General features: G+C 41.2%; 1 protein-coding gene across 1 annotated transcript; it reads right to left on the reverse strand.

Annotated features, from left to right (window-relative positions):
- Positions 1-2,365: 2,365 nt before the first annotated feature.
- On the reverse strand, positions 2,366-7,367 carry LOC307074645 (excitatory amino acid transporter 1-like; the record flags this gene model as incomplete). The annotated part of the gene is made up of 9 exons (XM_079734895.1): positions 2,366-2,576; positions 3,092-3,226; positions 3,434-3,628; positions 3,927-4,160; positions 4,633-4,934; positions 5,494-5,536; positions 5,660-5,864; positions 6,725-6,862; positions 7,229-7,367. The coding sequence occupies 9 exons, from the start codon at positions 7,365-7,367 to the stop codon at positions 2,366-2,368; spliced, it is 1,602 nt and encodes a 533-aa protein (XP_079591021.1).
- Positions 7,368-12,368: the final 5,001 nt, after the last annotated feature.

Consider the following 12,368-nt stretch of genomic DNA (forward strand, 5'->3'; position numbering starts at 1 on the left):
ATACCAATATTGACTGTGACTTCATCATTTAAATACTGTTTTTGAACTTTTTTTTTGTATTTTTTTCGATTTTGTAGATGAGTTTATTTGTGAGAAAACTGTATTGAAATACAGGGGGATAATTGTTCCACTTGTCAAAATGTCAGTTAACACTTGTCTTTCCATTGTTATCGATTATTAGAACATTACAAACAATGACAAATACAACATTCTAAATACCTTTGACAAGTCAGTGGCATAGCGCAACGCCCCCAGAGAGCCTAAGAGGAATGGTTACAATTAAATGGTTTATAGGATATAAACGATAGACCCTAACTAACGTTTAAAGGTGACATATTAGACCACCAGGGTTTTTTTATTGATTCTGATTAGATCTTGATACCCCAGGCCAACACATCAGAAACGCACAGTCACGATGACCTGGTCCAGTCTCTGTGTGTGCTGACTCACTCGCAAAGGAGCGAGAAGATGAAAACCTGAAAAACCAGGAAAAAGGGTTTGGGTTGAGGGGTGGAGGAGGGAGAGGTCAGACATGTCTGCTCATGGCCTTAACTGTGGTATTTCGCCCTTTTTGCTGGCGAAACCCCCCACACTGTATACTGACAGGGATACACTTTCCGTGTAGTACAAGACTATGTCAAATGTAGCACTTCCAGAGACATCGAGACAGAGGTTAACCACTTGCCAGTCACATTACATCTCATTGTTCTCTTAGTTTTCCCAACTGCATTGGAGGAATTAAGAAGCGAACATACATGATTAATACCACTCAACATTGCATTGATTCAATTTTCTGTCACATTTTCTGTATTTAAAAATGTACAAATGCACAAATGAACTCTTTATGCCAAACTAGAGTTATTTTTAAACTTACCAAAAGGAGAACAGCTCTCTGTCCTTAAGGCAGGATAGAGAATTACCTGGAGGAACTAGGCTACCTTTTTTGAGGGGTTTGTCGGTAGATTCAAGCTCGCCAAATGCGCAAACATGCAGCAAGCTTTTATCAGGAAGATAAGCGCAAACACAGCTTCTGGGGTAGGGAACTAGATAATCAGATAATCGACAACGCAAATATTGACATTGGCTTCATCATTGCAATTACTGGTTTAGCTGGTTGTAGTACTTATATTAGTATACATTTGAGAAAAACTTATCAATCAACTGAATGGAAATGCAGGAAAATATTCGTGAGAATCAGCTCGAAATCGCGTGATACCGGGTTGGATTGTGACACCCTGCTTCTGGTCAGACTGAATGCATTTCCTATTCCCGACAGTAGATGGCGCAAAGTATAGCTATTGTTAGCCGTGTATTGTATTTTTTCACATTTCACTTAATGTTGTTTGCATGAATAAGTAAAAATGTTTCTTTTTAAAATGTCTTTATTGTCAACTTTGGAAGACATAAACAGAACAAACAATGTTTAGTAATAAATAAAAACTCAAACCAACACATTTTTGCCATTTATTTTAATATTGTATTATCAACCAAAACTATGCATTCTCATCTGAAGAACAAGACATTGAGGGATATGTGTGAGTGTGTGCGTGTGATCGTTTTGTGTGTGTATAAATGTGTGTAAATGGCAATAGACATTGGGGTAATATATGTCATTGTATTTTAATGTTCTATATTTTGGTGGCAAAATTTAAAGAAGGTCCCACGTGATATTTTTTCCATGATCTCTATTGCTTTCTCAAATGCAATATCCTTTAAATTAAACTAAAGCTGCATGGCCAATTCATTGACACATATTTATGGTAAGGACGTCCTCCGTCGTTTATTATATTAACTACTTTGACTGACACATTTGAAGGTACTACACTTTCATACCAAATGTGACCTCAATATCTGAATACTCAAGGTCATTTTATCATAAAATCTAATATATAAGTATAAATAGTATACACAAACAACCATACCATCTATGAAGAATATGGAACCAACTAATTAAATATGCATATTTAAGAATATGTTCATTGTTTTGTAAAAACCTTAATTTAACAGGAATGTTTGAAAGAATAATTACCCTCCACTCTTCACAAAATCACTTCTTAAGTGTAAAAGGCTGGAATTAATTCTATTTCAGGATTAATACTATCAAATGGTTATGAAATAGTACTTTTTTAGACACATCTGCTGGGAAAAATGATGTCTCCGAACTCTAAATCAGTACCCCTCAGTATAGTATAATAATAATTAAATATTAATACTAATTAATATCATAATAATAATTGTATGTTACTACGTGTGTGTGTGTGTGTGTGTGTGTGTGTGTGTGTGTGTGTGTCCGTGCTTGCATGCATGTGCAATGTTTTGGTGGGTGTGTTTGTCTGCGTTTGTACGTATGCAGCAGCAGATGTGACTACATGTTCGATTCACTATGCATACGTTTGTCATTCTCAAAATCACTATCCTGAGATATGAGTTTGTAGGGTTTCTTTCGCTCCTTCTCCTCAACCACAGAGTTCCCCATTTCCACATCCTTGCACCGTAGCTCGTGTCGGGAAAGAAACTCCACTATTCCCGCTCCGATGGAATCCCCCAAAACATTGGTGGTGGTGCGCAGGCGATCGCTGCGGCAGATAGAAACAACAACACACACATATCGTAAACGCTTGGATAGGGTTTCATCAGGAGGGAGAATTCAAGTGTCTAAATCACATTTGTATACAAAGAAATACTATTCCATTAAGTAAAGATTCCAGAGAGATCTTTCTTTTGTGGTCAGCCCATTCCAGTGGAAGCACAGACAATAGGGTTCTCTTCCTATTACCCCAATTAGCTGAGCAATTTCTGGGAAGGGTTATTCTAATTGAAATTATTAATTTGGGAGGCCTAATTATGTTTCTATGTTAAAATATGAAATGCAAAGGGGGAGATGTAGAACATGACTCTGGGGACAGAAGGCAATTGTGTCACTAGGTGGTAGTAGAAAATGACTTAGTTTCACATTTAAATAGAAAATCTTTCCATGATAGTAGCATGCATAGAAACAGAGATATGTGTGTATATCCTGGCTTTGTATTGATATACTAAATTGTGAATTATGCAATCATTTTTCGGTTTTCCAGAATTGTTCGATACTCACAGGAACCAATCAACTGCAATTATCAGGGTGATGTCATCTGTAGGAAGTCCGACAGAAGTCAGTACAATCACCATGGTGACCAGGCCTGCCTGAGGAATTCCAGCAGCTCCGATGCTGGCCGCAGTCGCTGTAATACTGAGTCATAACAAACACACACACACACACACACACACACACACACACACACACACACACAAACACACACACACACACACACACAAAAAACACACACACAAACACACACAGGGTAGGGTTTGTAAAGGCTATGTATTTATGACTATATTATGTACATTTCATATAGCATAAAAACAAATCTACTCTGTTAATGTTCATTCTCATTACCTTATTGTGAGGATCTGACCGAAGTTCATTTCCATGTTGTTAACCTGTGCGATGAAGATGGCGGCCAGGGCTTCATACAGGGCCGTCCCGTCCATGTTGATGGTCGCACCGACGGGCAACACGAAGCGGGTGACGCGTTTGTCAATCTTGTTGTTCTCCTCCAGACACTTAAAGGTCACAGGCAGGGTGGCTGAGCTGAAAGCAGGTCAGAAGGTTAAACCAGCCCCATCTCACTTTTCCAATGCAGCCATCACGTCTTTAGGATCCCCTTCATTCAAACTATCAATTTAACTTTTTCTGAAATTAGAATTCTTTGGTAATTAAAAATATATAAATATATATTAAGTGAGCTGGTCTATGGAAAGGAAGAGGGAAAGAAATCAACAAAAAAAAGGACAAAAGCTGCATTAGAGAAAAGGATCGTAATGCATGTAGAATTGCGTACGTTCAACGTTTCCTTAAGAGAAGCGAATGAGGCTCGTCCGAGGATTACCTGGAAGACGTTCCCAGGGCGGTCACCAGGGCCTGCAGCAGGCCGGCGATGAAGATGAAGGGGTTCTGCCTGGTGATCACAAAGTAGAGCATGGGGAGGATGAGCACGGCGTGGATCGACAGGCCGATGATCACCGTGATGGTGTACATGGCCAGCTGACCGCCCATCTCAGTGATGTCGTCCATCTCCACAATCTTCCCGGAAATCAGGAACAGGATGCCTATGGGACAATACCTAAAAACACAGAAAATAGGGTGGCACCCTTGAAATGTTGTTTGGTTGTGAATAGATTGAAAAAAAATCGACTGTGCTCATGTCAGACGGGCACTCCTCAAGGGAAATGAGGCGAAGATTCCCTGGACTTTGTATGCTTTTGTTTTTCAGATGTTGCATACAGTTTTGTTTGTATTGGTGTGTTGTTGTCGACGCGTGATGCATTTTAAACAATTATTTTTCAATTTTTATGCTTTATGATAGAGTGAGATAGATAGATAGGAGGACATGCAGCAAAGGACCACGGGCAGGAATCGAACCCGGGAGGCTGCGATCAGGACTGCGCCTTAATGGTACCCGGTGAGCTCTACCCGGTGGGCCCCCGGGGTACCCCAGTGTGTGACGTACTTTAAGTGCAACATGAGCCATACATACAAGTCCAAAACAAACTTCCCCAACGGACAATGTGCGTCGACATGAGGGTATCCTTTACCACATGATAATAGCCACGAGTCTCATGATGGCGTCGTTGAGACTGTCAAAGAAGTCCCTCAGGATCTGGCCCTGCTCCTTCATGCTGCCGATGATGAGGCCGAAGCACATGGAGAAGACCACCAGGCCCAGGGCGTTGACCCCGTTCACCTGGCCCGCCACCGGGATCACCTCCTCCCGGGTGAGCTCCAGCAGCTCCACCTCCTGGGTGCCGTTGGCGGCGGCGGAGGCGTTAAGGAAGGTGTCGTTCACCGTCACCGTCACCGTGGTGTGCACCTTCCGCGTGCCGTATTTGGTCTTGAACTGTGGGGTGGGGGGTGGGGGGGTGTTAGGTTAAAGGTGCTGTAGGTAAGATTTGAGAGTTGTAAAGAGAGATAGAAAAAGAGCAGAAGAGAGCAGGATTAGAGAAGAGAGCAACCCTAACCCTCCTCGGCTTCCTCTCTCCTTGCTCGTTTTTCTACCATTGAGAAGTGTTGGATGATTCACCCACCTGTGATTGACAGGCAAGATGGATTCCCTGAACCAATCAGGGAACAGATGCCCTGATTGGTCAGAAATTAGCTAGGAGCGGTCTAAAATGTACATTGTCTTGAAATAGAAGCCGGCACAGTCAACTAGAACTGATATTCTTAAAGAGAATTTCACAAATCACTGTTCCCAGATCATTGTAGTCTTCTTTGTGGATATGGTCCCACTTTTATACCTTCTATTCTCAGGCATCATTCTTTCACTTTTCACCATGCAGATACATGAACCTAGTCCCTTGTGTACATACCACTAATCAACATACCACTAATCAAACTGTACTACAATTGAATTGGGACTTTGCAGGAATGTATGGGACGGTCTTTATGGAACTCACCTGTTGTGTACAGGCTTGAACCAGGTTCGGGGGAAACATATTTCTGAAAGGAGAATTGTGACAAAAAGGAAATCAGGCGTGATGATATCACCATTACATCTGTTATAAAATCTGCCCTGAAAGAAACCTGCCCCTTGACCAATGCCACAAAGCGACCCTTTGCTACCTGATCAGATCTAAGAAGGCGTCGGCGGGGCTGACTTGCTCTATCTTCTGCTGCTTCCCAAACTCGGCCTTCGATCCTTTCCCTGGGTGGATGACCAGGACGATGATGATGCCGACGAACACGGCGATGAAGGTGGTGGTCATGTAGTATATCACCGCTCTCATTCCCATCTTCCCTGACGCCTTACTGTCCAAAGCAGCCATTCCTGTTGAAGGCAGCAGAATCCATTGTTTAGCCTAGTGGGTTGATGCACAAAGGACTGAGAATCACATACGAGAATGAATATATTGTACAAATCAATACTAATGATAACATCTGTTATTGTTCTTCTAGATGTTGAACTGTTCCCAACTATAAGAATAAACATCCAGTTAACATCGAGAAATTGAAAGAAAGAAACTCTAGAGGGGTCCCTGCTGGAAGGCTGTAATGCCTGCAAGTATTTCCAATCTATTTTAACTAGATCTTAAATCCCCTTCAGGGGCCTTTCCTTTAGCTGGGGCCGCAGTCTGGGGAATAATCGTTAGTGTTCCCAAATCTCTAATAAGAAAATATAACATCATCAAAATGTGAATATTTAAGGTGTCAGTAGTAGTAGCCATAGCAGTAGTAGTAGTCTCATCTAGGATCCAGTCCTACTATCTTGCAGCAGAACATCTTGGGGGGAGACGCACAGAGCCTGGGCCGGAAACCAAAAACGGATAGGGGCGGAGTTATGCCTGGCTTCCTGTTTTGTTACGGAGCTATTCTACTGAGCAGTTGACGAAGCTTTCAGAAGGGAATTTTACTCAGGGGATTTCGACAGTGGCCATTCTTCACCATGTTGATTTGAAACCTTTGCAGGCACTTTTTTCAAACTCTGACTAATTTTGGAGTTTGGTCCTCTGTTGACCAATTACACACTTCAACAGTCCCTGCTTCCAGCCACATGATTATAATCAAATAGGAACCAAAAGAAAGTGATATGAGTTAGCCTGCTATCAAACCTCAGATGATTCATTTGTAGTCTGATTTTGAACCAGGTGAGCCCTGACGCAGCAGGTGGTCTACCTGAAGGTGGCCTACCTGTGATCAGACTGGAGACCAGTAGGGGCAGAACCAGCATCTGCAGCATCCTCATCAGCAGTTCACCGGGGAAAGAGAAGTACTTCACCTCTCTGTAGGTCATCTTGTATGGCCTCAGTGCAAAGCCCAACGCGATGCCTGCCAATACAGTCATAACATTACACGCACACACAACCCCGGCATACACATACGCGCATGCACGCACACACGCACCCAGCGATTAGATTGATTGGCTAATACAATACTCAGTGGATAATACAATATGCAGTCGATAAAGGTATAAAGTTTATCACTTAGCTTGGTTTATTATTGAACATATGAGATCAAAACAAGACATACACAAAACCCGATATATGTTTGTCAAGGAAAACACAATAAAGTTGGGGAGTCATTAACATTGTGGGAACTGTTATTAAACATTGACAAAGAAGGGTCATAGCATGGCGATGATTTGTTGACAGTAGTATTGTTAGACGTTAGATTGTTAGAGGAAGACTAGCCTACCTACTACCACGGCCCCCACGGTGAAGAGCACAAAGGCGTTCTTCTTCAGAAATGCCTGGACATCTTCTTTGGAGATTTCTTCGACTTTTCTTTTTGCCTTCATAGTGCGTATGTGGATGCCCTCCCTGAAGCGCTGCATTTTGCTGTAGAGTATGGATGGGTTTCACCGTTGGTTAATTTATCATCAGGGGTCATAATGACGCCTGATAATGCCTGATTAGGCATCCAGAGCTGTCCATATGTTCTTTTTTTTCGAACAAAGAAGCAACTATCTAACTGCGATTTGGATACGAATTGATGAATACTTATGGGTTATGAGTTTGTGAAAGCAAAAATGCTTAAAATGAAGCGTGTATCACAATGAATTATGGCCCCTCATCTCAGCATGAAACAATGTATTTGCAATACTTTTTTAGAAAATGCATATATATATATATATATATATATATATATATATATATATATAAACTTCCAATCAAATAACATTTAAAAAAAACATTTGTTATTGTAAAAGGTAAAAAATTTCATATGAATAAAATATAATGAACATAAAATAAATACAAAGATTCCCTTTAATTATAACTCAACAATAGAATGATTACAGTTTTGAAATATTTAACATTACATAAAATAAGGAGAGGAATTTAAAGAATATGTGAAAATAGCAACAAATTAAAAACCAACCCAGAAATCTGAATCCAGTCCCCTAATAAAACATAACTTACCCTCGGCCTCTGGTGATATGTGCAGTTGAATGTTAAATGGCCTCAGCAGCCTTTAGAGAAGCAGTGCTCTCAGAGCTGCTAGAAGAAGACTCTGAGAAGAGCGGGAGGAGGAGAAGGAGGAGGAGGAGGAGGAGGAGGAGGAGGAGGAGGAGGAAGAGGACGAGGAAGAGAATGGGAGGAGGAGGCCAAGAAGATAAAAACAAAAACCTGGGATATGCCAGCATCCACCTCCCTCACATATGGAGAGGAGTGAGCCCAAGAGCCAGAGAGAAAGAGGGACAGACAGGCAGACAGATAGACAGTCAGAAAGACTGACAGACAGAGGCATAGACAGACTGAATGAAATATATGTAGACAGACGGACAGACAGATGGACAGACAGGCAGACAGACAGACAGACAGACAGACAGACAGACAGACAGACAGACAGACAGACAGATAGACAGACAAGAAAAAGACAGAAAAGATGTTTGATGGAAAAACTAGCAGACAGAAAGATATAAAGAGGCAGACAGACAGACAGACAGACACGCAGACACACAGACAGACAGACACACAGACAGACAGACACACAGACAGACAGACAGACAGACAGAAAGTAGACCAGGGTGATCGTTTAACAAGGTTGCACTATGTGACACCTGAGCCCCAGTTTTATCACTGAAGGAGAGAAATTAAATGTGAGTGAATGTAGCAATTGTTCCGTGAGATTACATAATTCAACCACTCTTAGGTGAATTCCTTTTCTTTTTTTGTCCTCTTCCATGGCTCTCCTCACTTTCTGAAGTGTTATTTGTCACTACTTTCGGATATTAACTGCTTCATAATGACGCCTGTTAGAAGGCTATAGGCTGTTGTGAATTAATCGGGATCACCTGTAACAGCAGACCAAGTAGTTTGTCTTTAGATTTGGTTTTGATGCACATCGGGCCACCAGGGACGTGTTATAGTTCAAGTTAATTCCATTGAGTGCCTGACACACTCGGAGGTCTATTATCGTAGGAGGATAAAGTAGAGCTTGGGCACTACGATAATGAGACTGTATGGAAACATATTCCACCGGGAAGGTGAACATAATTAGTAAAGAATAATTCCTCCAATCAGGTCACATCGCTTCTTACAAACACAATTCAACTATGATGAATTTCAGATTTCTTGTGAAAAAAAGGAACTAAAAGAATATATAATGGTTGATGTTGGGATCTTTAGAGCCCACAATAAATTTGTTATTCAAACCTCAACCCAAATGACTATTAAATTCATGTCCTAAAAAAGGCATTTACTAATATACAACTGATTCCAATAAACGCTTTATTTAAAGCACATAGGTGTACATCGATTGATGAATAAATTATTGAAGTATTTTTGTGAAATTTGCATTAACATATTTGTATGTTACCTTTCTTTTTTGCAAGAAAGTAGTTAAAAAAATTGTCTTAACTATCAAACATGCTAAATAAGATTTTAATAGGTTTGAAATTTCCAGAAAGAAATGAGTTTGCAGATGGTTATATCATTATAATGCTTAAAATAAACCTTCTTTTGGCCTCAAATTCTGGCTTCCAGATTAAACATTATAAATTGATTGACTGGGTACATAATGCATTGTGGTAGTAGCCTAAAAAACACTGATTGCATTCCTATTTATTCATATCTTTTTTTATAGTTACTTTTTCCTCCTATTTCTTGGTATTGTTGCAGGTGTTGTGCAGCTCATGGACGCACTATATCATACTGTATTCTGCAGATTGCTTCCATATGCAGAGTATTTTGTAATAAAGGCTTCATAATTTCATGAAATATAAGATGATGGACCTAGTGCAAACCAGGGATGTGTTTGGTTCTCCATTTAACCATGTCTTTTGTAGTTACTAAAAGTAATTTCTTATTTATTATAAGTTTTAACCGCTTAAACAAAAAATGGTTAGCACTCGGTCAGCCCACCCTCTGATAATTTGCTAGCTGTCTCCTGGGCCATTCCTCCAAACATCTTCTCTGGGGGGGTGAAACGGGTCCGTCGGACATTAATGATGGCTCCAGGAAAAGGGCACTATGCCCCAGAAACCTAAGCCCACCCATTCCTCTACACACTGGAGGAAGGAGGCTAGGAGTGTGAGACCCATAAAAGCTGCTTCCTACCATCGCCCAATGAGGCTGATGTTGAAGTGGCTGAGGGCTCCACCAGCCCACCTGAACCAGAGGCCGACGTGCCCAGGGGCTCTTTGGGGTATTTATACTGTTACGACTAGATGTTCCCTCAGGGCCAGTAGCCTCCAGGAGCCTACACTCACTTCAGCAGAGGCTTTGAGCCTGACAGCTCAGATTGGCAGGAGAACCCCTAACTCAGACATCACTGTTCTGACAGCCCGGTTGAAAAGCTGCAGACCTTCCCCAGTGCCTCTGATCCCAGCTTCCAGTTGCCTGGTCTAGATGCCGAATTAGGACCTGGAGACCAGGAAGAGACTACAGCATATCCAGTCTGGCCCACATTTACTGGAAGCGATAAAGTGGACATCTTGTCAGCAGCCATGTTTAGGTCAAGAACTGAGAAGTATTTTTCCCAAGATGCAACAGTCTCTTTCTGGAGGGAGACCTGATTCCTTTGGTTCAATAAAATTTAGAAATGTTTCACCTTGATTGTTCTGCTTGACTTCAGCAAAGTACTGACTGTATGGCCTTCTGTTACTTCTCTATCCACACACTAGACAATCAGACTAGAAACCACGGCCTTGCTATCAGTCTATGGTAGCGTTAAGACTTGTCTGAGAACAGCCTTCAGCAATAGCAAGAAAGGCGAGCTGTGTTGGTAATTTTTGCTTTGCCAAACAGGGAAGCTGCGAGGATTTTAAATTGAAAGAAAACTAGGTCCTGACCTCAATGGTGGATACAGGCCAGGTGGTTACCAACTTATTTTTTCTCTCTTTTATGAGTCCCCCCCGCCGCCCACTCTGCCCCATGTATATGATGTGACCCCAAGGGTATTAAACGCGAGGGCCTCAAAGGCTAAGGCAAGAAACTTCCCCCAAAGGCAGTGGCAGCAAAGATAATGGGATCTCTCTGATGGCCAAGAGTTCAGTAGGCTACCCAACAGTCTCTCCCCTACAGTAAATAACAGTGTGATCCCTGACCACTAACATAATGACTACAAGTCTCAGACTCTATGCAAAACAGTGTTGGACGCATTCAAAACTTTTAGCCAATTATTTATGCCCCTATGGATTTTTCACAGGAAACCTAAAAGGGATTCTCTTTCAAGACGATAGCCCCGACATTCCCTAATTAACTCGTCAATTTGGGCCGACTATTTACTTCCCATGAGGTGGTCTATGCGTCTTGGAGGCAGTCACATGCACTAGAAGCCTTTAATTGGATTCGAACCGTTTATCTGATTCCACAAGCCGTCCAAAACATAAGACCATCTTAATACCACACACCTAAAATAGGCCCACAGGTGTGAAACAAGACATACATCTAACTGCAAATACCTCCAACATGTCAACCCCTCCGACATCCTCAATCAACTGTGTGTTTCTGACATAGTAAATGCACTATATATTGCATTTTTTTTGTATTTTAACAGCCATTTAATGGATGATAATCAACATTTGATCACATTTTCTATATAAGAAAATAAAGACAGCTTTAAAATGAAGCACTGACTTCCTTCAAAACCTATTTTTGTTAGTTATGTTCTGATTTCGGTATTAGAAGGCTTTGAGGTTGGAATTAGAACAGTGAGTTCCCCTTTCACACCTCGTGATATCAGCATTGCTATAATGATGCAGGCAGGCTTTGCCATCATTCCCTTTGGCTCCATGAGGGTTTTGCTCCATTGTTGATGCACTTTGTTGACAAGAATGCAGAATTTGCAGACACAGTGGTTTGGATATGTGAACTGATTAGCATAGGACATGTTTTAAATAGGCCTAACAATGGACTGAGGTACAGTTGATTGACTCTACATAAATATGATTTGCAGTTATGGTTAAATGACTGCATGATTAAAAATCTTGTCCATTGTATGACTGCATTTAAATTCTGTTTTAGAGACTATGACATATCTGAGAAGCAGGCGCTTTAGTGCGCCAGCAGAGGGCTGCAACGAGGCGTTACCGATCATCTCATCCTCATGTTTATTCATCCAGCAAAGGCAATTGATTACTACTGCCAGTGGGATTGTGTGGTTCGCTCACTTGCACTTGTGAACGAACCACCCATTCTGATCTGATCTGGTACGTTTTTTCCCAAAGACAATAACTGTGTTTTCTTTCTTTCTTCTTCTTTTTTTTTTCCTCAATTCATTCTTGAAAAAGGTACCTTACTTTTGTTTTGTAGGATCGATGGCAACACCACTAAATTATACATTAAAATGTCTATAAGGTTGAACATTTTGCGCAGTTTTGTCCTACATACTC

The sequence above is a fragment of the Pollachius pollachius genome (genome assembly GCF_949987615.1).
Source record: "Pollachius pollachius genome assembly, chromosome: 4".
NCBI lineage: Eukaryota > Metazoa > Chordata > Actinopteri > Gadiformes > Gadidae > Pollachius > Pollachius pollachius.